The following is a 26959-nucleotide window of genomic DNA, read 5'->3' on the forward strand; positions in this document are numbered from 1 at the left end:
TTTTATGTGTATCAAATTTTAAGAGGTAAAACACATCACCACAAAGGTAACCTCTCACAGCTAGCTGAGAAGTTCGCAAAGCCTGGACGCAGTGGAGAGCTGCTTAACTTTCTGATGAGATGCCATTTCCACTTTAAACAAAAAAGCAGAACACGTGTAAACGAGGACAAGTGAAAGTGTAGTTAACACTCACCAAACGTTTTGAGTCTTCATTTTGTTTGTAAAAAAACAGAAGCTGCCTTACCAAAAGGGTAAGGTTGGGGCCATTAGCAATGGGAAAAGTGCCCCCGGACTGTGACAAGGTGGCACAGCGATCAAATGCACTTCTTTGGATGGAATACTGGAAGAAAAACAAAACAAAATGACCCATAAATACAGTATTTGGACACGCAATTCTTATGATGTAAATATACGTTGCTGTGTTTACAGGAATGGTGGAAATTGACAATGAAAACGCCACTATTGGTCCTTGCTCACAGTTGAGTTGTAGGGAAAAAAAAAGGTTAAAAAAAAAAAAAGAAGAAAAAAAAAAAGCTAGGCATGGTGGCTTAAGCCTTTAATCCTAGCACTTCAGGAGGCCAAGGCAGGTGGATCACCTGAGGTCAGGAGTTCAAGATCAGGCTGGCCAACATGGCGAAACCCCGTCTCTACCAAAAATACAAAAGCTAGGCTGGGCACGGAGGCTCACGCCTATAATCACAGCACTTTGGGAGGTCAAGGTGGGTGGATCACCTGAGGTCAGGAGTTTGAGACCAGCCTGCCAACATGGTGAAACCCCATCTCTACTAAAAATACAAAAACAGTTAGTCAGCTGTGGTGGTATGCACCTGTAGTCCCTGCTACTCAGGAGGCTGGAGCAGGAGAATCGCTTGAACCTGGGGGCAGAGCTTGCAGTGAGCCAAGATTGTGCAACTGCACTCCAGCTTGGGTGACAGAGCAAGACACTCTCAAAAAACAAAAAACATAACAAAAACAAGCCAGGCGCAGTGGCTTATGCTTGTAATCCCAGCACTTTGGGAGGCCAAGGCAGGCAAATCATTTGAGGTCAGGAGTTCGAGACCAGCCTGGCCAACATGGTAAAACCCCAACTCTACTAAAAATACAAAAATCAGCCAGGCATGGTAGCGCGCGCCTGTAATCCCAGCTACTCGGGAGGCTGAGGCAGTAGAATTGCTTGAACCCAGGAGGTAGAGGTTGCAGTGAGCCAAGGTCATGCCACTGGAGTCTGGCCTGGGCAACACAGTGAGACTCAGTCTCAATTTGAAAAAAAAAAATAAAGACTCTCCCACGACTTTCTTCTATTTTGATTTTCAACTGTGGTTAGGCCCATGTTTGCATTTTATTATTTAAAAATTACCTAAAAACTCACCTATCTATAAATCTTTACAATAATCAGAACAAATAAAATTATTTATTGGGAAGAATACTATTGTCAACATTGACTTCCATTAACAAGGTGTACATAGATACCATATTTAAAATAAGCTCTCCCATGCTCTACTATTCTTCTCATTTTAAAACAAACAAACTTACTTGCTGTTTTCTGTCTCTATAGCCTCGAATAAATGACTGGATAATTATTGCATTTTTCAACCTTCGCCTTTCTTCCTAAACAATAAAAGGAGGAGTGAGGGAGCAACTGGTCAGAACTGAGTGAAAATGACATTTTGCTAGTACAGACTTTAAAAACACTTAATGGTGATGTAATTCACATACCATAAAATTCATTCTTTAAATGGTAACACCCACTAAATATGCATTTAATATATTAACAGTCCTATAACCATCACCACTGATTTTTAGAATACCTTCATCACCCACAACCAGAAGCCCTGTCTCCATTTACAGTCACCCCCAGTTTCCTGCCGGCCTTTCCCTTGCCCCTGGCAATCACTCATCTACTTCTATCCTATGGATTTGCTTATTCTGGACAGTTGATATAATGGGATCATACAGTATGTTGTGTCTGGTTTTCTTCACTTAGCATGATGTTTTCAAGATCCACCTATATTACAGCGTATGTGAGAACTTAATTCCTTTCTAAGGCTGAGAGTAATGTTCCAGTGTATTGACAGACCATGCTGAATTCATGCATTCATCTACTGATGGACATGTGGGCTGCTTCCACTTTGGTCTATTAGGAATTAAGGCTGCTATGAACATTCATAGAGAAGTTTTGTTGTGGATACAGGTTTTCATTTCTGTTGAGCATAAACTGAGAAGTAGAGTTATCATTGAGGAATTGCCACACTGTTTTCCAAAATGCCAACACCATTTTACAATCCCACTAGCATAGTAGGACTTTTTGTTTTGTTTTATTTTATTTTTTTTGAGACAGAGTCTTGCTTTGTCACCCATGCTGGAGTGTGGTACTGCGATCTTGGCTCACTGCAAGTTCTGCCTCCTGGGTTCACGCCACTCTCCAGCCTCAGTTTCCCAGGTGGCTGGGACTACAGGTGTCCGCCACCACACCTGGCTAATTTTTTGTATTTTTAGTAGAGACGGGGTTTCACCGTGTTAGCCAGGATGGTCTCGATCTCCTGACCTCATGATCCTCCCGCCTTGGCCTCCCAAAGTGCTGAGATTACAGGCATGAGCAACTGTGCCCAGTTAGCAGGACTTCTTAAAGTTTTAAATATTAAAGGAATACAAACAGACAACACCAGCATTTATTTTAAAGGTCACTTTCTTGTTTCAAGAGAAAATTCCAATTTTCATTGACTTGAGACTATCTTTAAAATGCTCAGTGACCTGGCAAAAATATGTGTTCTTCATTGTTATGACCAGTGCTACCACTGTTGGACAGCCTACTACTATGTGTCAGCCCTATGAGAGGCACTTTAAGCCAGGCATGGTGGCTCATGCCTGTAATCCCAGCACTTTGGGAGGCCGAGGTGGGAGGATGACGAGGTCAGGAGATTGAGACCATCCTGGTTAACATGCTGAAATCCTGCCTCTACTAAAAATACAAAAAATTAGCCAGGCTTGGTGGCGGACGCCTATACTCCCAGCTACTCGGTAGGCAGAGGCAGGAGAACGGTGTGAACCCGGGAGGTGGAGGTTGCAGTGAGCCGAGATCGCACCACTGCATTCCAGCCTGGGTGACAGAGCAAGACTCCGTCTCAAAAAAAAAAAAAAAAGAGAGGCAGTTTATATCCAAATGCAGAGTCATCTTACAGGTGAGCATCACTTCCAGTTTAAAGATGCAGAAACTGAGACTGCTACAAAGATTAAGCAACACCCAAAGATGTAAGGCAGAATTCAAACTCAGGTATAATAAAGCCTGTACTCCATCTCACCATATTACATTGTTTCACGTCTTCTATGAATGTCATCTACAAAGCTGAGACTAACACACACACTGTGGGATTCAAGAACACCATCAAGTCATATAGATGTACTTTCTGGGTTTGAAATGGTTATTAAAAAATCCTGTGAGGCCGGGCATAGTGGCTCACGCCTATAAACCCAGCAGTTTGGGAGGCCAAGGCGGGCAGATCACTTGAGGTCAGGAATTCAACTAGCCTGGCCAACGTGGTGAAATTCCATCTCTACTAAAAATACAAAAAATTAGCTGAGCATGGTGGTGCACGCCTGTAATTCCAGCTACTTGGGAGGCTGAGGCAGGAGAATCACTTGAAGCCGGGAGGTGAATGCTGAAGTGAGCTGAGATCACGTCACTGCACTCCAGCCCAGGTGACAGAGCGATACTTTGTCTCAAAAAAAAAAAAAAAGAAACCCCAGGAAAAAGTGACTTTCACCAGATGCACATGTCAATGTAAGGACACTGGAAACATGAAAAAAACAAGGAAATACGACATCTCCAAAGGAATGCAATAATTCTCTAGCAATAGATTTTAATCAAATAGAAATTTTGAAAATCTCAAATAATTCAAACTATTGAATTTTTTTTTTTTTTTTTTTTTTTGACGGAGTTTCACTCTAGGCTGGAGTGCAACAGCGTGATCTCAGCTCACCACAACCTCTGCCTCCCGAGTTCAAGTGATTCTCCTGCCTTAGGCTCCCGAGTAGCTGGGATTACAGGTATGCACCAGCACACCCAGCTAATTTTGTATTTTTAGTAGATGCAGGGTTTCTTCATGTTGGTCAGGCTGGTCTCAAACTCCTGACCTCAGGTGATCCACCCGCCTCGGCCTCCCAAAGTGCTGAGAATACAGGCATGAGCCACCGCGCCCAACCCTCAAAATATTGGTTTTAAAGCTCAGTGAGATACAAGGGAATTCTGAAAAATACAGTCAGAAAAATAATTTGGTATATAAGCGAGCAACTTACCAAAGAGACAGGTAGTTTTAAAAAGAATCAACTAGAAATTCTGGAAGTGAAGAATTCATTTAAAGAAATACAAAATACATTTGAAAGCTTCAAGACAGACTGATCAGGCAAAAGAAAGAATCTCAGAACTTGAAGACAAGTCTTTTGAAATAATCCAGCCAGACAAAAATACAGAAAAAAGAATGAGCAAAGCATTCATGATATTTGGGATAACATAAAGCAATAAAATATTCAAAGTATTGGTAATACCAAGGTCAAAGAGTCAAAGAAAGGATTAGGAAACCTATTTAATGAAATAATAAATGAAAACTTCCTGTCTCACAGGAGATTTAGACACTCACATACAGCAGGCTCAACCATCCCCAAGCAAATAATCAGACTATCTAAAGAGAAAGATAAAGACTGAATTCTAAAAGCATCAAAAGAAAAGCAGCTAGTCACCTATAAAGGAAAACTCATCAGATTAAAAATCAAGAGGAAAAACAGTAGAAACAAACCCCACAGAAGATCCAATTACTGGAGTTTAAACATTGTCTTAAAAAATCTGTAATTATGTTCAAGAAATTAAAAGAGAACTAAAGACTATATAAAAGAATGAAAAAAAGTTCTAGAACAGAAATAACAAAAGCTGAAATTAAGAAGTCAATGGATGTATTCAACAATTAGGCCGGGCAGGGTGGCTCACGCTTGTAATCCCAGCACTTTGGCAGGCTGAGACAGGCGGATCACTTGAGGTTAGGAGTTCAAGACCAGCCTGCCCAACATGGCAAAACCCCATCTCTACTAAAAATACAAAAAAAACAGCTGGGTGCAGTGGCGGGTGCCTGTAGTCCCAGAAAAGCACATGAGGGATATATGGGACACAATGCAAAGGTCAAATACATTTACAGTTTGAGTCCAAGTAGGAGAGGAGGAAGAGAATGAAGCAAAAGCACTAATGGAAAAGATAATAGCCCAGAATTTTCCATAAAACAAGATTAAAAACACCACCCAACAAATATCTTTCTTGGTTGAGCAGTGCCCTCCCGGGGACATCTGGTAATTTCTGGTGACATTTTTGGTTGTCACAATTGAGGGAACGGAGTGCTACTGGTATTTAGTGGGTAGAGGCCATGGATGTTGCTAAACATCCTCCAATGTACAGAGTACAGAGCAGTTCCCCACAACAAAAAATTATCTGTTCAAAAACATCAGTGCCAAGGTTGGAAAATCCTAACTAAAACTCTTTTCACTCTAACCACCTCAGAGAGCCCTTCCCCTAAACACCATGCCTAATATAGGCCCTTCCAGTTGTAATCACATTACTCTGTTGCCCTCATAGGTCTTTGTCACCACCTCAGTATCCTGGTTCACGGCTCTGTTCTACCACTGAGCAGGAACCTTGTCTGTCTTATTCACTATCTGTATACTCAGCAAGCAGAGCAATACCTAGTACATACATAATAAGTTCTCAAAAAATATTTGTTAGAGGCCTAAATGAATTGTTAAGATAACAAAACAATAAACTCTAAAAAAGCAGGCCATAAGATAGTACAATTGCCGATTAATCAATAAAATAAAGCTATTTAAAGAAACTATCACAACATATAACGTAGAATAAACAATAAAAATGCCATTAGTGTCTTTCTTTCAACTTCTTCACAAACAGTTAAGACACATGTCTTAACAGTGAGCTTTCTCCTTTTGTGTCATGAAACATCAACATCATAAGCCAGATGAGGCAGTTCACGCCTATAATCCCAACACTTTGGGAAAATGAGGGAGGCAGCTGCATGAGGCCATAAGTTTGAAATCAGCCTTGGCAACAAAGCAAGACCCCATCTATGTAAAAATTTTTAAAATTAGCTGGGCATGGTGCCATGCACCTGTAGTCCCAGCTATAGGAGGCTAGAGCAGGAAGATCACCTGAGCCCAGGAGGTCAAGGCTACAGTGAGCTATGACCGTGCCACTGCACTCCAGCCTGGTTCACAGAGCAAGACTCAATCTCTTAAAAAAAAAAAAGAAGAAACATGAACGTTATGTTTATAATACGGCTTTCTAGATCTTCTGGAAACCATATCATTATGTAAGTCAACCAAAAGCCCATGTTCCTTCTTCAGTCTGGAAACTGCCTTTTTAGTTCATCTTTTTCTACACTGGCTCCAGAATAAGTAACTTACAGTGAAATCAAAAAATGTTTCTAAAGCTAAACACACACACACACATTCCGTCATATATAACAAATACATACACATATACATATATACAGTAAAACCAAGGCATGTTTAAATGCTGTAGAAAAAATGCTTATCTAAAGAGTATTACAAAACTGTTTTTACCTCTCTCTTTCTTCTTTCTTCCTGAGTACGATGTAAAAGAGAAGCCTTTTCCTCCTACACCCAAACAAGAGAAAAAAGGAGGTAAGGAAGGTTATAATTTCAATTTTTAAACTCCCATACAAAAATTATAGAAAGTTTTCACCCAAAAAAAGATTCTAAGATCATGCAAAAAAGCTGTCTTGACTTAATCAGAAGAGAAAATCTGAGGCACAAGAAGTTAAATGGTTTCCCAGAAGTCACTAGATATAATACAAGTTAGTACTTCAGTAGCTTTCTAAGAATAAGAACTGATTTCTTCACATATACAAATGAGTACAGGTAAAACTGGGGAAATGTGAGTAAGACTGGTGCTCTGTACCAATGTCAGAGTTCCGGCTGCAACATCTTACTAGCTTTGTAAAATGCTACCCAGAGGAAACTGCGCGATGTGGATGGGGTCTCCGGGTATCACTTCTTTTCTTTTTTTTTTTTTTTTTTCAGGGAGTCTCGCTCTGTCACCCAGGCTGGAGGGCAGGGGCGCCATCTCAGCTCACTGCAAGCTCCACCTCCTGGGCTCACGCCATTCTCCTGCCTCAGCCTCCCAAGTAGCTGGGACTACAAGCGCCCGCCACCACGCCCGGCTAATTTTTTGTATTTTTTTAGTAGAGACGGGGTTTCACCGTGTTAGCCAGGATGGTCTCGATCTCCTGACCTCATGATCCGCCCGCCTCGGCCTCCCAAAGTGCTGGGATTACAGGCGTGAGCCACTGTGCCCGGCCGTCTCTTGGTATCATTTCTAACAGTTGCATATGAATCTACAATTACCTCAACAAAAATTTCAATGAAGAAATCAATCTCTCCGATGAAAACTTTTTTTTCATAAGTAAAACTAAGTTTTGAACAAAATCACTTGGTTTATAGAAGGAAGTGAAAGAATAAAACTTCAAATAAATGAAAAATACTTAAAGAGAACCCTCTTCTCCCCCGCCAAATTGTTCCAGTCTTTAGTGTATGGACATTTTATTTTTGTAAATTTCTTCCAAAATAAAATTAAAGGTCCAGGCTGGGCAAGGTGGCTCATGCCTGTAATCCCAGCACTTTGGGAAGCCAAGGCAGGAGAATCACTTGAGCCCAGGAGTTTGAGACCAGCCTCTACAAAAAGTTTTTAAAAATAGTTGGATGCAGCAGCATGTGCCCGTAGTCCCAGCCACTCAGGGGGCTGAGGTGGGAGAATCACTTAGGCCCAGGAGGTCGAGGCTGCAGTGAGTCAGGATTGAGCCACTTCCAGTCTTGAGTGACAAAGCAAGATCCTGTCAAAAAAAAAAAAAAAAAAAAGTTAAAGGTCAGAGACACTATATATGAATCATTAGAAAAAAATACATTTAAGCGGGCACAGTGGCTCACGCCTGTAATCCCAGCACTCTGCGAGGCCGAGGCGGGCAGATCATGAGATCAGGAATTCGAGACAAGCCTGGCCAACGTAGTGAAACCCCGTCTCCACTAAAAATACAAAAATTAGCTGAGCGTGGTGGCGGGCGCCTGTAGTCCCAGCAACTCGAGAGGCTGAGGCAGAAGAATCGCTTGAACCTGGGAAGCGGAGCTTGCAGTGAGCCGAGATCGTGCCACTGCCCTCCAGCCTGGGCAACAGAGTGAGACTTTGTCTCAAAAAAAACAAAAAAAAAATTAAATATCTTGAGAGATATATTTAATCAGAACAGTGTCAGAGAGTAGTTAAGCCAACTTAAAATTATACACTGATATGTGAACTAACAGTATTCAGAATCAAAGTTTCTATTTTTTTTTAAATTGAGACAGAATCTTACTCTGTCACCCAAGCTGGAGTGCAGTGGCAATTTTGGCTTACTGCAATGTCTGCCTCCTGGGTTCAAGCAATTCTCATGCCTCAGCCTCCCGAGTAACTGGGACCACAGGTGCACACCACCACACCTGGCTAACTTGTATTTTTAGTAGAGATGGGTTTTTGCCACATTGGCCAGGCTGGTCTCTCAAACTCCTGGCCTCAAGTGATCTGCCTGCCTCAGCCTCCCAAACTGCTGGGATTACAGACATGAGCCACCATGTTCAGCCTAGAATCAAGTTTCTAACTGTCAAAATGTAAAGCCACGCCTGGTGCAGTGGCTCATGCCTATAATCCCAGCACGTTGGAAGGCCGAGGTGGGCAGATCACTTGAGCTCAGGAGTACAAGACCAGCCTGGGCCACATGTTGAAACCCCATTTCCACAAAAAATACAAAACAAATTAGCAGGGCATGGTGACGCATGCCTGTAGTCCCAGCTACTTGGGGATTGATGGAGAAAGATCACTTGAACTGGGGAGGCTGAGGCTGCAGTGAGCCAAGATTGTGCCTCTGTACTCTTGCTGCAGTCATGAAGCAAGTCTCAAAAAAAAAAAAAAAGTAAAGTCAAAGAAATTAATCCTCCAGATATTTTCTATCATAGAAAATTTCACATAAAAAACCCTTATCACATGTCCAACAGCAGAAAAAATATTGTTTTAAACTTAACTAAAATGATTCATGATTGTTTACTTAATATTCTTTAATTTTTTAAACTTTTAAAAACTAATTTTAGACAAAGAAAAACTGCAAAAATGATACAAGTTCCCTTATTCCATATGTCTTACTCACTTCTACATTAAGCAGATACAATTATCAACAGGAAATTAGCACTGATACAGTAACGTTAACTAATCTACAAACTTAATTAGAAATCCACCAATTTTCCCACTAATGCCGTTTATCTGTTCTAGAATCCTATCCAGGACCCCACATTATATTTAGCTACTATTTCCTCTTAATCTTCCTCCAATCTATATAGTTCTTGTCTTCATCTTTCATGTCCTGGATGCTGTCCCTCAATTTGGGTTTTTCCAATACTCTCACGATTACAGTAAGGTTATGCAATAATGATAGCATTAGATTTTAATCCATAGGATTATACGCACATACACGCACCATGGACTCGATACTTATATAAATAACCAAATCAATAAACAAACAAGGGAAAAGAAAACTCTTTTCCTCACAGAATCCAGTTTAAAAATGTAGAAGGAAAGAGAAAAACAGAATCACCAAACACTACAGTGATAAACACTGCAGACAACATCTACTAATGTATGCTAAAATTAGCGGGCAAAAGTTTGAGGAGAAACAGGATTTGCCTAGTCTCGAAGTGTCTCTCAAGAGATAGATCAATTAACAAGGGAAAGAGAAAATTTAGAGCAGAGAAATCTTGCAGACACCACCAACTAAGACATCATCTGGCTCAGTTATAAAACATAAGGGCATAATGAACTACTACTTGGTCCATACAAACGATACAATCAACTATTGTGTTAGTCTTGCCAAAAGACTCTTTTTTAACCTAAATGTATTTATCTCAAGGGGAAATCTTTCATCATTAAATAGAAAAACAGCATCACTGCTCACAAACAGAAGGTATCCCCCCCAAATTAAATACAATGAAAACTGTATTTTTAAAGTTAAATTTGAAAGTGGATGCTGCAGTGGCTCATGCGTGTAATCCTAGTACTTTGGGAGGCCAAGGCTAGCAGATCACCTGAGGTCAGGAGTTTGAGACCAGTATGACCAACATGGTGAAATCCCGTCTCTACTAAAAATACAAAAATTAGCTGGGCGTGGTGGTGTGCACTTGTAGTCTCAGCGACTTGGAAGCCTGAGGCAGGAGAATCACTTGAACCTGGGAGGCAGAGGTTGCAGTGAGCCGAGATCATGCCACTGCACTCCAGCCTCGGTGATAGAACAAGACTCCATCTCTAAAAAAAAAAAAAAAGAAAGAAAGAAAGAAATAATCATGGAATTACATAAAAATCTAACAAGTTTGTTTATAAAAAGCCCTATGTGAAACTTGATTCCTCAAGGTAAAAGAAATTGTTTATGGCCGGGCGCGGTGGCTCAAGCCTGTAATCCCAGCACTTTGGGAGGCCGAGGCGGGTGGATCACGAGGTCAGGAGATCGAGACTATCCTGGCTAACATGGTGAAACCCCGTCTCTACTAAAAATACAAAAAACTAGCCGGGCGTGGTGGCGGGCGCCTATAGTCTCAGCTACTTGGGAGGCTGAGGCGGGAGAATGGCTTGAACCCAGGAGGCGGAGCTTGCAGTGAGCCGAGATCACGCCACTGCACTCCAGCCTGGGAGACACAGCGAGACTCCGTCTCAAAAAAAAAAAAAAAAAAAAAAAGAAATTGTTTACAATCACAATAAAAGAATACGAGACACTATGCTGCTTAGTTTAAGAGGAAGATTAGGCTCTGTAGACAGTTTTATTTTTTAATTTTGATATTAACCAAAGAATTCTAATTTACATGTCTGTAATTAGATCAGGCAGGCAAATGGTATTTATTTATTTTTTTGGAGACAGAGTCTCGCTCTGGCCCAGGCTGGAGTGCAGTGGGGCAATCTTGGCTCACTGCAACCTCTGCCCCCAGGATTACAGGCATGTGCCACCACGCTTGGCTAAGTTTCTGTATTTTTAGTAGAGACAAGGTTTCACCATGTTGGTCAGGCTGGTCTCAAACTCCTGACCTCAAGAGATCCACCCATCTCGGCCTCCCAAAGTGCTGGGATTACAGGCGTGTGTCACCGCACCCAGCTGCAAATGGTATTTAATCATGTTCTCTGACAGAACTGGATTCTGAAAAGGAATTCCTAACCAAAATGCCATTTTGCTTCAACAAACTTTTGCTTCAAGAAACCATCCACAGTCTGATCTTCTGAATGTGTCCTTTTACTTGGTAATATTCACATGTTAATAAAACAGGGTGGGGGAGACTGTCTTTATCCATTCACCACCAACTGGTTAAGGAAAACCCTCATGGAGACCTTTAAGCCTAACTCTGTGGTTTTTTTTTTTTATTCTTTTCTTTTTTCCCACATGCTGCTGTGTCAAATGCTCCTAACTTTGTAAATGCCATATTCAAAATACTTTTTTCAAGTTTTTCACAATTCTTTCCTCCACAATCAAGATGTGTATGCCGTGGTGAAAGTTTTACTCCACAAAGATAATGACATTCTTCTTGAGGTAACATTCAAGGACAGACTCTGCTACCTACAAGCTTTCAGGATGAGGGAGAAGTGGGTGCTGGTAGTTACTGCCCACGACTTTACAAGGCTAGAGAATTAAGTCTCCGCCTTTCACAAGAGTGATGATTTCACACTCTATTGATAACAGACTTAATATCCCCGCATATGAGACTAGTAGGACTGCATTTTCAATACAAAAAGGGAGCAGACTTTAGTTCTGGTAAAGTTTCCGGTGCTGTAGCACAATGGACCAAATTCCCATATTAACCCAAGACACAATCTCTGCTTTTCCCATTCAACACACTTGGAGTCTATGTCATCATTTGTCATAAAATCAACAATAGATTTTAAAGTATTTCTCCTAATTTATGAGCCAGAAAAAAAATGTCTCCATGGACTTGTCTATTCAGCTCACGCCTGACAAAGCAAAGGATTAACTGAGTTCAGAATATCAGTGGGCTCATCGGTCTCCAGCGAACAGAACCAAGTTTGTCTTCCCCAGGAAAGTAACAGCTGCTCAACGTATCTGTCCCTATCTAAAAATGGACAATGAGCTAACTCATTAGACAAAGGAATCTTGTCCATTATTTTATTTGCTTTCTGACTAATCATCACTTTTAATCACAGCTTTGGCAGCAGCTTCCCATTTGGCCAATTAGCAGCTCCAGCCTTTGTGATTAAACACAATGCACGGATGCAGTGTTCTCCACATCGGTCCTGCCACTCTGTGCATCTACTTTGAACCTGTTTGTTCCCAAAAGCTGAACAGAGGTTTTGGGTGCTATGGCTTATGGTTTCAAAATAAAGCATGAGTGCATGGTTTCACACTGGAATTTGGCACGTAATAGATTAGGTTCCCTCTCTCAGCCAGTCCATGAAAAACTGGTTTTCAAAAAGCTTCATTATATTTGTGTTTCCTTTGATTTTCTTCACAGCCACCAAGTTAAAGCTGACTCTAGGGCCGGGCACAGTGTTTCACACTTGTAATCCCAGCACTTTGGGAGGCCAAGGCAGGAGGATCACTGGAAGCCAAGAGTTTAAGACCAGCCTGGGCCATGAAACAAGACTTTCTTTACAAAAAAAAAAAAAGGAAAAAAGAGGTAGACATTGGGTCTCACCATGTTTCTCTCTCTCTCCCTCTCTCTCTCTCTCTATATATATATACACACACACACATATATATCTGTTGCCCAGGCTGGAGTGCAGTGGCACGATCTCGGCTCACTGCAACCTCCGCCTCCCAGGTTCAAGCAATTCTCCTGCCTCAGCCTCCGAGCAGCTGGGATTACAGGCTTCCACCACCATGCCTGGCTAATTTTTGTGTTGTTTTTTAAAGTACAGACCAGGTTTCACCACGATGGCCAGGCTGGTCTCAAAACTGTTGACCTCAGGTGATCCAACCACCTCGGCCTCCCAAAGTGCTAGAATTACAGGCATGAGCCACCACACCCAGCCACCACGTTATATCTTAATGGTCACTTAGGTTGTTTTCAGTTTTTGGCTAATTCAAATAAAACTGCAGTGGATATCCTTGCAAATGTGTCAGTAATGTCTGTAGGTTAAATTTACAGAAATAAAACTGCCAGGTCAAAGGCTATGTGCATTTTGAAATTTAATAAATATTTCCAAATTGTCCTCCAAGGAGATGTCAATGTATGAAAAGTGACTGCTGTCCCTTGTCTTCACTTGCACAGTGCGGCATCTAACTTTTTATGTTTGCCAAGTAGACAGGCACAAAGCCTTATTTCACTGTAGTACTAACTGTATTTTTTAAAATAAAGCTAAAGTTCTTATGTTTAAAGGATATTTTTATTTCCCTATGCAGTTTGAACCATTTAATTTTTCCATTTGATTGATCTTTTCGTATTGTTTTACAAAAAATCATTTTCATGATGCTACAAATATTCCCTTTGTCACTGTCTTTAACCTTGGTTATATTTTTCTATATATAAAGTTTTAATTCTTAATGTACTCAAATTTCTCAAGAATTCAGTAGCTGCAGCTTAGGATTATATGCATAGCATGGACTATTACCATCCATATCACTAGCATGGATTTCTGTATGCTAAATTTTTTAATGCATTGTTGCAGGTTTATTTTTAATAGCATGCTGAAATCTCACTTTCAGAAGCTGACACTAGTGTGAGCCACATGCTGATATTCATAATTGTGAATTAGGATCATGCATACACCTTTATTTTTTCCTCCTACCAGCTGGGCCTGACATGAGCTTTTAGAAGTCGAACGATGAAGACTGTCTTATAACTGAAGACATTAACTATAAATAGGGTTGTCTTCACATATCATAAGGACCACATTAATAACCCCTTGGAGTCGGCTTTATTTTTTTGGCTGCTGAATAAATTACAGGGCATTCACTACATGGAGTATCACATAGCTCTTTAAAGGAATGTAGCAGATCTATCTACTGATCAGGAACTGTCTCCGAGATGTACTGTTGAGGGGGACAGAAGTACAGCAATCTGTTCAATATTCTCTAGCTTGTGTTTTTTCAAAAAGGGAATTTACACACCTATATGATTATATATGTAGAGAACAGCTCTGACAGGATGTGTAAAAATCCCAAAACAGAGTGTGAATATAAGGATTAAAGAATTGGGGCCGGACACAGCGGCTCATGCCTATAATGCAAGCAGTTTGGGAGGCCAGGGCAGTGGATCACTTGAGATTAGGAGTTCGAAACCAGCCCAGCCAACGTAGTGAAACCCCGTCCCTATGAAAAATACAAAAATTAGCCGGGGGTGGTGACGTGCGCCTGTAGTACCAGCTACTCGAAAGGCTGAGGCACAAGAATCGCTTCAACCTGGGAGGTGGAGGTTGCAGTGAGCCGAGATCATGCCACTGTAATCCAGCCCAGGCAACAGAGCAGAACTCTGCTCCACTTGACCAGAGAAAAAATGAAGTATCCAATGCAAAATGCAATCATTTAAATATCACAATATACACCAAGAGACTTTCTTTTCTTACCTCAGAATTGTGTCGTAAATAAGGCACTATTTTAATAGCAAAACTCTAAAGACAATTTATATGTATCCATTGATAGGAAAGTGGTTATATTAAGTATGATATAAACTATGCTATGGAATTTTGTCTTTGTTTTCAAAAAACAAAAAAAGAACTGGGGGTGTGAGGAGTGGAGGTGAAAGGCAAGAAAACTTCTAGTATTTTATCTGAATTTTCATATTCCCCTGTTTGAATGATTACCCATGTACTTATAATATTTTCTCACTTTCTAAAAGTAGTAACAAAGTAATATGAGAACAAGTTCTAAAAACAGCTCAATATAATGAGGAATTAGTTCATCACTAAGTGGCTGGGAGGAAAGGGGCAAGTAAGATACCAGGAGAAAGCACATTTAGATTTTAACAAAGGACTAAACTTCCTATTGATAAACAAGTTTTTTATTTCAATTTATTGTACTCATAGCTGAAAACATCCTTATCTTTTAAATTACGCAGATGTAGAACCCATAGGGATGCCCAGTAGCAGTTACATACAAGGTCCATCAAACATCCAAAGGGTCTCTGAAACAACCGAGGCCGTTGTCCTGACAGCGTGCACGCTCCCTGCTGTTAACTACCCACCAACGTGAAATCCACAGTGAGCACAGCCAACTGCTCTGGGTGCCGTGCAGCTTTAGGTACTATCCATATCTTCTCTGAACATTAAATATGACCAAACTTTACAAACACCACTTACCAAGGTGATTTTCTTTTCTTTTCGTTTTGCTTTTTTTTTTCAATGTGGGGAAAATGCTTTCTTCACTAAATGATTTTAAATGGAGGGAAAATGCTTTCTTCACTAAATAAATTTAGTGGTAACAAAGTTTATTCTTTATTTGAAATAGTAAAGCATACATAGTTTAAATCAGATTTCATTAAAATTTTTATGTTAAAAAACTAGAGTGAATGTCAAAGTAAATTTAAGTAACTTCCAAAAGACAACATGCCCAAATTAATTGCTAAGCATTTATAGAACGATTGTTAGCATGTTTGTAAATATCTTGATTTAAAAAAAAAAAAAACTGTGAGGTTTTTGTTTCATCTATTTGGCTTATCTTCCATTAACAATTTACTCCATTTACACAGTATTATCAGCTTCACATCCGTTTCAGTTCAGTATTTTCTGGCTCTCAGGCACTAACACAATGCTAGCCATTTTATACACTTCAAAGAATACTGCCTTTGAGTAAACGAAAATGTTAAAAGTTAACATTTGTGAATAATGCATAAGCTAAAATATGTGTGTGTGGGGTGGGGTTCTTCTTTGTAGACCTACATGAAATAAGAACCTCTATGAAAATGAGAACCACCAATTTCACACACATGCAAAACACACTTAAAGGTGCATCACCATAAGCCACTAGAAACCATATTTATAAAACAGAATGCACAAAATGATGCAAACTCTAAAGAAATTTGTTAAAATGCTAGGAAAATATTTGACCATTTACCATCACAACGATGGGGAAAAAAACTGACTATGCATTAACAGCATTTCATTTCTAAGAGATGGATAGGGTTCCAATAGGTAACTGTTAAACACATTTCAGTATATCCTACATTTCCAATTATCAATATTATCTTATAATCATGAGCTCATTTCTAAAAATAAAGTCTAACTGACTACAACCAGTTACAGATTTCTTTGTTCCTTCTCCACTCCTGCTTCACTCGACTAGAGAAAAAATGAAGTATCCAATGCAAAATGCAATCATTTAAATATCACAATATACACCAAGAGACTTTCTTTTCTTACCTCAGAATTGTGTCGTAAATAAGACACTATTTTAATAGCAAAACTCTAAAGACAATTTATATGTATCCATTGATAGGAAAGTGGTTATATTAAGTATGATATAAACTATGCTATGGAATATTATATACCACAAAAAATAACAAATATAAAGATGCTGATATGGAACTACTACAGACATTTTGTTGAGGTGAAAAAGCAATATGATCTCTCATTTTAACTGAAAATGAGGGGGACGACATGTTATGTTTAGACTTGTTCTGAAAGGATACTGAGAAAATAATAGTGGGAAGTTAGGGGGTTCAGTGAGATGATGACTTCATGGATGCTCTTTAGAAGGTCTATTTATTTTTTATTTTTTTATTTTTTTGAGACAGAATCTCAATGTGTCACCACACTGGAGTGTAGTGGTGTGATCTTGGCTCATTGCAACCTCCACCTCCCGGGTTCAAGCAATTCTCCACCTCAGCCTCCCAAGTAGCTAGGATTATAGCCGCCTGCCACTACACCTGGCTAATTTCTGTATTTTTAGTAGAGACGGGGTTTCACCATCTTGGCCAGACAGGTCTGAACTCCTGACCTTGTGATCCACCCACCTTGGCCTCCCAAAGTGCTGGGATTACAGGTGTGAGCCATCGTGCCTGGCCTATCATTTTTTTAAAACAGAAAAAGTTAACTTTTTTTCTCCCAGACAGGGCCTCGCTCTGTCACCCAAGCTGGAGTGCAGTGGTGCGGTCTTGGCTCACCGCAACCTTGCCCCCACCCCGCCAAACCATCCTCCCACCTCAGCCTCCCGAGTAACTGAAACCACAGGTACATACCACCATGCCCCTTTTTTTATTTTTTTATTTTTTTTTGTATTTTTGGTATAGACGGGATCTCATCATGTTGCCCAGGCTGATCTGGAAGTCCTGGGCTCAAGGCATCTGCCTGCCTCAGCCTTCCAGAGTGCTGGGAGGAAAGTTAACTTTTTAAAAAAGCCACTCACTGACTGCAGAGTAGAAACGTAATCATTCTTAGAGCAAGAAAGACTCGTGATAATCTAGTTTGGCTTTCTCATTATCAAGAATTATGACTTTCTGGCTGCGCGTGTGGCTCACGCCTGTAATCCCAACACTTGGGGAAGCCAGGGTGGGAGCATCAACTGAGCTCAGTTCAAGACCAGCCTGGGCAACACGTGAGACCTTGACTCTGTTTAAAAAAAAAAAAAAATTAAAAAGAGAATTATGACTTTCCCATTACATGATCCAATAAAGAAAAGCCCAGAAAAGATGAACAGCTAAGTCACAGACAGTTGGTTCCAGAGTTAACTATTCTTTTTTCAAGGTTACACTTTCTACTATTTCATCTTTTGCAGTAAAGGGGTTTCACAGTAGCAAGATGTGATGTGAACTGTGCTAACTGCCAACAAACTAGTATCTACTAACACATCTCTAAAATAATATTTAAAAAATTAAACAATTTTGTGTTGTTTTTGAGAAGGAGTCCCACTCTTTCACCCAGGCTGAAGTGAACTGGTACGATCTCTGCTCACTGCAACCTCCACTCCTCTGGGGTTCAAGCCATTCTTCTGCCTCAGCCTCCCGAGTAGCTGGGATTACAGGCGCCCGCCACCACGCCTGGCTAATTTCAGTATTTTTAGTAGAGACGGGGTTTCATCATGTTGGCCAGGCTGGTCTCAAACTCCTGACCTCAGGCAATCCACCCCCCTCGGACTCCCAAAGTGCTAGGATTACAGGCGTGAGCCACCACGCCTGGCAAAAAATTAAACAATGTTAAAGCTGCATTGTAAGAAAAATTAGTTCCAAAAGATATAGGACTGTTGGAGCCCCCTTCTCAGTGCCTGCAGGATGTGGTCCTCAACTTTCCAAGCAGTTACAGGAATGCACAAGTAAAGCAGGAGACAGAAGCAAGATGTGCAGGCAAGACAACCTGCCCAGACACAAGGGAGAGGCCTTACGGCATCCGGACAAACCACAGGGCAGTGTTGTGGGTTTTGCTAAATTATTTGGACACTCTGGGCCTTGATTTCTTCCTCCACAGGACACTAACACCTCTGCCTCACATAACAGAAGTCAAGATCAATGAGCACACACAAGAAAAGCGCCCTGCAGGAGAACAAATAATGAGTATCACAGCAGATCTCAACGTGGCAAATAAGGAGAGAAACAAACATCCTTAAAAGAAAATGCCCTCTTGATCATGGTGGATAACCTTTTTGATGTGCTGCTGGATCTGGTTTGCCAGTATTTTATTGAGGATTTCTGCATCAATGTTCATCAGGGATATTGGTCTAAAATTCTCTTTTTTTTGTTGTGTCTCTGCCAGGCTTTCGTATCAGGATGATGTTGGCCTCATAAAATGAGTTAGGGAGGATTCCCTCTTTTTCTATTGATTGGAATAGTTTCAGAAGGAATGGTACCAGCTCCTCCTTGTACCAAACCACATGATTATCTCAATAGATGCAGAAAAGGCCTTTGACAAAATTCAACAGCCCTTCATGCTAAAAACTCTCAATAAATTCAGTATTGATGGAACGTATCTCAAAATAATAAGAGCTATTTATGACAAACCCACAGCCAATATCATACTGAATGGGCAAAAACTGGAAAAATTCCCTTTGAAAACTGGCACAAGACAGGGATGCCCTTTCTCACCACTCCTATTCAACATAGTGTTGGAAGTTCTGGCTAGGGCCATCAGGCAAGAGAAAGAAATAAAGGGTACTCAGTTAGGAAAAGAAGAAGTCAAATTGTCCCTGTGTGCAGATGACATGATTGTATATTTAGAAAACCCCATTGTCTCAGCCCAAAATCTCCTTAAGCTGATAAGAAACTTCAGCAAAGTCTCACGATACAAAATTAACGTGCAAAAATCACAAGCATTCTTATACACCAGTAACAGACAAACGGAGAGCCAAATCATGAATGAACTTCCATTCACAATTGCTTCAAAGAGAATAAAATACCTAGGAATCCAACTTACAAGGGATGTAAAGGACCTCTTCAAGGAGAACTACAAACCACTGCTCAGTGAAATAAAAGAGGACATAAACAAATGGAAGAACATACCATGCTCATGGATAGGAAGAATCAATATCATGAAAATGGCCATACTGCCCAAGGTAATTTATAGATTCAATGCCATCCCCATCAAGCTACCAATGAGTTTCTTCACAGAATTGGAAAAAACTGCTTTAAAGTTCATATGGAACCAAAAAAGAGCTTGCATTGCCAAGACAATCCTAAGTCAAAAGAACAAAGCTGGAGGCATCATGCTACCTGACTTCAAACTATACTACAAGGCTACAGTAACCAAAACAGCATGGTACTGGTACCAAAACAGAGATATAGACCAATGGAACAGAACAGAGTCCTCAGAAATAATACCACACATCTACAGCCATCTGATCTTTGATAAACCTGAGAAAAACAAGAAATGGGGAAAGGATTCCCTATTTAATAAATGGTGCTGGGATAATTGGCTAGCCATAAGTAGAAAGCTGAAACTGGATCCTTTCCTTACTCCTTATATGAAAATTAATTCAAGATGGATTAGAGACTTAATGTTAGACCTAATACCATAAAAACGCTAGAAGAAAACCTAGGTAATACCATTCAGGACATAGGCATGGGCAAGGACTTCATGTCTAAAACACCAAAAGCAACGGCAACAAAAGCCAAAATTGACAAATGGGATCTAATTAAACTAAAGAGCTTCTGCACGGCAAAAGAAACTACCATCAGAGTGAACAGGCAACCTACAGAATGGGAGAAAATTTTTGCAATCTACTCATCAGACAAAGGGCTAATATCCAGAACCTACAAAGAACTCAAACCAATTTACAAGAAAAAAACAACCCCATCAAAAAGTGGGCAAAGGATATGAACAGACATTTCTCAAAAGAGGACATTCATGCAGCCAACAGACACATGAAAAAATGCTCATCATCACTGGCCATCAGAGAAATGCAAATCAAAACCACAATGAGATACCATCTCACACCAGTTAGAATGGCAATCATTAAAAAGTCAGGAAACAACAGGTGCTGGAGAGGATGTGGAGAAATAGGAACACTTTTACACTGTTGGCGGGATTGTAAACTAGTTCAACCATTATGGAAAACAGTATGGCGATTCCTCAAGGATCTAGAACTAGAAGTACCATATGACCCAGCCATCTCATTACTGGGTATATACCCAAAGGATTATAAATCACGCTGCTATAAAGACACATGCACACGTATGTTTATTGCAGCACTATTCACAATAGCAAAGACTTGGAATCAACCCAAATGTCCATCAGTGACAGACTGGATTAAGAAAATGTGGCATATATACACCATGGAATACTATGCAGCCATCAAAAAGGATGAGTTTGTGTCCTTTGTAGGGACATGGATGCAGCTGGAAACCATCATTCTCAGCAAACCAGCGCAAGAACAGAAAACCAAACACCGCATGTTCTCACTCATAGGTGGGAACTGAACAATGAGATCACTTGGACTCGGGAAGGGGAACATCACACACTGGGGCCTATCACAGGGAGGGGGGAGTGGGGAGGGATTGCATTGGGAGTTATACCTGATGTAAATGATGAGTTGATGGGTGCTGATGAGTTGATGGGTGCAGCACACCAACATGGCACAAGTATACATATGTAACAAACCTGCACGTTATGCACACGTACCCTAGAACTTAAAGTATAATTAAAAAAAAAAAAAAAAAAAAAAGAAAGAAAAAAATGCCCTCTGCAGGTTTTAGGCCCTCATTGCTCTTCAGGCACAAGCGCGGGTGCTTCTCCATTGATTTCCCTGGCTTCAGGCCTTGCCTCCCTAGACTCAAACACCCAAACTGCCCCCCCACGCATCTCTAAAACCTAAGTCTCATTAATGTGCTTAAAACCCTTTAGCGGCTTTCCAGTCCTCCCTGAGTATGCCTTAGTGTGGCCTACAATGCCCGCCCCCCAGCTCTGTCCCTGATTACCTTCCTCCCAGCTCTGTCCCTGACTACCTTCCTTCCAGCCTTCTCTTCTACTTTGCCCACACCCTTTGTCCACCCCCATTCTGACCACAACCTGTAGCTGAACACCCTGTCTCCATGGTTGGACACCTTTGCCCATGCTGGCCCTCTAACTGGTGACAGTAATGTTAATATGTAAATAGTCCTAAGACTCCCACCCAGTCCAGCACACAAAAACTGATGCTTGCTTGGGGATCTGGAAATAGGATACACACATGGTACTAGAACAGAAGGTAAACCAACTTCTGGGTACAAGGCTGTGCGGAAGTGTTCTCAGATGACGGCCACTTTTCTGTGATGCTCCACTGCTTCTCACTTCCCTCACCTCTCCCCCCTGTCATGACAGGGCCACCGCCTGCCCCACGGTTGTCATGGTGACAAACCAAGGACTAACTCCAAAATCATTGACTCCCCTTGGTCCAACTGCATAGGCCCCTCTTCTCTCCAAAAGCAAATGGATTAAAAAGTTAAATGATCTAAATCAGTGAATTTGCATCGTTACAAACAAATGACTCCTTACGGTTCTACCAGGCTTTTTTGAGGAAGATACTTAAACGGTTTAATAGTATTTCAGGCAGGGTAATGCAGGAACCTAAATGTTTCCAAGCAGCATAAGGGAGAAGGTAAGAGTTCACAAGAAAAGACAGCACGTGATCAGGAGGGCTCATCTAGAAAAATGGCATTTTAAGTCAGTTCTCTATTTGCTTGTTTTTCAAGCTGCTCCTAGTATGCCAATTTCTTTGTTACATTTCCAAAGAGCTACACAATCTCCTCTGAGTGAACTCACATTCACCAAAATGTATGTTGACAATGCCTGCTTTTTAACTCACTGTGTTGTTATTTATGTAGCCAATAACTACTGATATAGAAGGAAAGAGGTAAGAAGGAAAACCACAACTTTTAACTAACAGGCTGAGACAGAAAACATAGCATATTTGTTTTGCAGTGCTAACATTTACGACTTAGCTAAAACCGAAGTTCCCTTCTACGGTGGCTTTAGGATTATTTCCACAAATGCTTTGCTATTGCTTCCCTTCAGGAGGTGGAGCCCGATTTCCCTCACCCCAAGAGTGGGCTGGACAAATTCACTATGACCAAAGTCACAGTGTGTGGCTTTGAGACGGTCAGTCACCACAGGCTTTGCCCTTCCTCCCTGCTCTGTCTGGACAGCAGCTTAGCGGGAAGCCAGCTGCCATGAGGACACGGTATCCCTAAGGAGCCCCGCAAGCGGCCGAGAACTGACTCTCCTGCCAACGGCCAGCACTAACTTCCAGGCTTGTGAATGGGCCAGCCCCAAAGTGGATCCAGATGCCTGCCCCAGGACTGACCAAGGTAACAAAAACGTATTGCTTTAAGCTCTATTACACAGCAATAAGCAATGAGTATCTTTCTTTCATTCAGTGGAAATTAAGAAACTGGGAAAGTAGCTATCTTGACTGTTCAGATTAACATAATTTAAATGCAGACTGCAATACTGTTTTGTAATCTACTTATTTCCATTAACAAAAAATCATGTTCATAAATATAAGTATGCTAATAAATTAATGATAGACATTAATATACATCATGACCACTTTAAATGGCTGCATAGTATTTCACTGCATTGTTATATTAACGGTTATTTAACAAATGTCCCGTATTTAGACATGTAGGCTGTTTCAGTATTTTTCAGTATTATAAGTAACGCCATAAAATCACCTTTCCCATGCATCTTCTCCTATGCATATTAGTTCACTAGAATACATTTTTACATTTCTAAATGTAGAAATTTGTTCTGCTGGATCAGAGGGGACGTATCTTGTTAGACTTTTTTTTTTTTGAGACAGAGTCTTGGCCTGTCACCCAGGCTGGAGAGCAGTGGTATGATCTCGGCTCACTGCAATCTCTGCCTGCCAGGATCAAGCGATTCTTCCGCCTCTGCCTCCCGAGTAGCTGGGATTACAGGTGGGCGCCACCACGCTCAGCTAGTTTTTTGTATTTTTAGTAGAGATGGGGTTTCACCACATTGGCCAGGCTGCTCTGGAACTCCTGACCTCAAGTGACCTGCCAGCCTCCACCTCCCAAAGTGCTCGGATTACAGGTGTGAGCCACCATGCCTGGCCTTGTTAGACTCTTGATAAACCTGTTATAACCAACCCTAGGTGGGTTATGCCCAGTGTCTGTACGTATGCCCTCAGCAGCAGCAGGCATTACCGCCTGTAATTTGACCACCACCAAAGGTGATGGGCTATGGAAAGCATGGCTTCTCCTTCATGCTGACAAATGGTAAAGGGTGGCATTTGGAGGCCTGAAGAGAACAGAGGCATGCAGAAAGCAGTTGCTTTAAAGGCAGTATACAACACAGGTCACAGTCAAAGAATAAGATGCCACACTTCCAAATTCCTAGGTGCCTACATTCTATAATAGAAGAATTAAAGAAAAGTCACAGAGGGAAGCTCCTTACAGCTTTTGCAAGAACTTCTTTTGAGGCTATTCTACAGTCTTATGAGACCATCTATTTTTTAACCTTTTAAAGATCCTAGCTGGCGATTCACACTGTAACTCAAGAAAATCAGCACACATTCAAGTGGTCAAAGCCAAGTAGGGGATATGATGAGGCAAGCCAGATGCCTAAGGCACAAATTTAAGGAGGCATTCACTCTCAGGGATGTGCCACTGCAGAGTCAGCCTGTGCATGAACCTGACAGTGTCTCCTTAAATTTTGTATCGTACTTTACCCACTTCCCTGTACGCCCAGATTTAATGTCCAAAGAAAATGAGACAATTAGTCTCAAGTCTCACTCCTTCCATTCTGCTTGGTTTCTATTTTTAAAAATCGGTTGAATTCCTGGCTGGGCATAGTGGCTCACACCTGTAATCCCAGCACTTTAGGAGGCTGAGGTGGGTGGATCATCTGAGGTTAGGAGTTCGAGACCAGCCTGGCCCACACGGTGAAACCCCCGTCTTTACTAAAAATACAAAAATTAGCCGGGCGCGGTGGCGGGTGCCTGTAATCCCAGCTACTCGGGAGGCAGAGGCAGGAGCATTGCTTGAACCTGCGAGGCGGAGGTTGCAGTGAGCCGAGATCGCGCCACTGCACTCCAGCCTGGGCAACAAGAGCAAAACTCTACCTCAGAAAAACAAAAAAAAAGAATTCTTGACCTTATCTGTAGCAGGGAACTACAGTCTTCTGCTCCTACATGTACAGGATACAGCATAACTGTATTCAAGGGAACAAATACAGTGTTGCTAAATAATACCAGTCCTGACAGTCAATCAACATTTTCAGAGTCAGTCTGGGGTTGGGTAGTGGCAAGCCTGGAGTTCCAGCTCCTCAAGAGGCTGAGGCAGGAGAATCGCTGGAGACCAGGAGTTTGAGGCTGCTGTGCACTACGATCATGCCTGTGAATAGCTACCGCACTCCAGCCTGGGGTACACAGTGAGGCCCTGTCTCTTAAACGGAAAAAAAAAAAAAAAGAAGAAGAAAAAAAGGAACTAATTTGATCTTAGAAAATATTGACTTGGCCAGGCGCGGTGGCTCAAGCCTGTAATCCCAGCACTTTGGGAGGCCGAGACGGGCGGATCATGAGGTCAGGAGTTCGAGACCATCCTGGCTAACACGGTGAAACCCCGTCTCTACTAAAAAATACAAAAAAAACTAGCCGGGCGAGGTGGCGGGCGCCTGTAGTCCCGGCTACTCGGGAGGCTGAGGCAAGAGAATGGCGTAAAAACCCGAGAGGCAGAGCTTGCAGTGAGCTGAGATCCGGCCACTGCACTCCAGCCTGGGCGACACAGCGAGACTCCGTCTCAAAAAAAAAAAAAAAAAAAAAAAAAAAAAAAAGAAAATATTGACTTTATTTGATGCCAGATCTGTAAGAAAAAGTTTTTATGTTCCACTGCAATGTATATGGAGCATTATACTAACACATGCATTACATGCATGCTTTTAAAAACAAAATAGCATAAAATGTTTTAAAATATTCTAGGTAATTTAGGTAATCCCTTCAATTATATAACAGAAGGCAGTTTTACAAAGCTAAGCAATCAAGTTCTTATCATCTTAACAATCTAGACCTATCAAAGGGGAGGAATTAAAACTAGAGTAAATGAGGTCAAGCACGGTGGCTCACACCTGTAATCCCAGCACTTTGGGAAGTTGAGGCGGGCAGACCACTTGAGGCCAGGAGTTCAAGGTCAGCATGGCCAACATGGCAAAACCCCATCTCTACTAAAAACACAAGAAAAATTAGCTGGGCAAGGTGGTGGCGCCTGTAATCCCAGCTACTCAGGAGGCTGAGACAGGAGAATCACTTGAATTCAGAAGATGGAGGTGGCAGTGAGATCGCACCGCTGTACTCCAGGCACTCCAGCCTAGGTGACAGAGGGAGACTGTCTCAAAAAAACAAAACAAAACAACAGTAATTGGCTTTGGTAGGCCCTAGAGTATCCTCATTCCATAAGGCCAGTAACACCCTAATACCAAACCAGACAAAGACATCACAAAAACTCCACAAACTGATGTCCCTTATCAAAACAGATGCAAAAATCCTGAACGAAATATCAACAAGCTCAATCTAACAATGTATACAAAGAATTACGCATCACAATCAAGTGGGATTTATCCCAGATATGCAAGACAGGCTCAATATTCTAAAATGACTTAATATGATCCATCATATCCACAGGCTGCAGAAGGAAAATCACATGTAACATTAACAGATACAGAAAAAGCATCTGACAAAACCCAACATTCATTCACAATAAAAACTCTGCAATCTAGGAATAGAAGGGAATTTCCCCAATATGATAAAGAATATCTACCAAAAAACCCACCAAACATCATACTTAATGATGAGAAACTCAAAGCTTCCCCACTAAGATTGAGAACAAGGCAAGTTTGCACCATTCCTTTTCAACTATAATCCTACCTAATGCAGTAAGACAATAAAACGCATTGCTTTCTGACGGTCTTAGAAAAGAAAAAAGGAAAAAAAAAAGGCATACACATCAGAAAGGAAGAAATAAAACTGTCTTTGGCTGCAAATGAAATGATTATCTGTGCAGAAAATTCCAAAGATCAACCAAAAAACCGCTCCTGGAATTAAGAAGTGGTTATAGCAAGATTTCAGGACATAAGGTTAATATACATAAAAGTCAACTGCTTCTCTACCCATAAGCAATGAACTGGAATTTGAAACTGAAACACAACACCATTCACATTAGCACCTCCCAAAAATAAACACTTAGGTATAAATCTAACAAAACATGTATAAGGTATATATAAGGAAAATTATATAACCAATGAAAGAAAGAAAAGAACTAAACAAATTAAGAGATATTCCATATTCATGGATAGGAAGGCTCAACACTGTCAAGATTTTAGTTCTTCCCAACTTCATCTACCAACTCAACGCAAGCCCAATCAAAATTCCAACAGGTTTTGTGTCTGTGTGTGTGTGTGAATATCAACAAACTGCCTCTTATGGAGAGGCAAAAGATCCAGAAGAGCCAACACAATACTAAAGAA

At 41.1% G+C, this 26959-nt stretch overlaps 1 protein-coding gene across 3 annotated transcripts in view; it reads right to left on the reverse strand.

Annotated features, from left to right (window-relative positions):
- The window catches only part of UBE3C (ubiquitin protein ligase E3C), a 542607-nt gene that overhangs the window by 507931 nt on the left and 7717 nt on the right, over positions 1 to 26959 (reverse strand). For all 3 annotated transcript variants that reach the window (XR_007724501.1, XM_050785708.1, XM_050785709.1), the window contains exons 2-4: positions 6613 to 6666; positions 1534 to 1608; positions 194 to 340 (exon numbers count right to left, since the gene is read on the reverse strand). Coding sequence is in view for 1 of the 3 variants with exons in the window: in XM_050785708.1 (XP_050641665.1) it covers positions 194 to 340; positions 1534 to 1608; positions 6613 to 6666 (276 nt within the window). In the remaining 2 variants the exon portion in view is untranslated. The remainder of the gene's footprint in view (positions 1 to 193; positions 341 to 1533; positions 1609 to 6612; positions 6667 to 26959) is intronic.

Source organism: Macaca thibetana, chromosome 3, assembly GCF_024542745.1.
Source record: "Macaca thibetana thibetana isolate TM-01 chromosome 3, ASM2454274v1, whole genome shotgun sequence".
NCBI lineage: Eukaryota > Metazoa > Chordata > Mammalia > Primates > Cercopithecidae > Macaca > Macaca thibetana.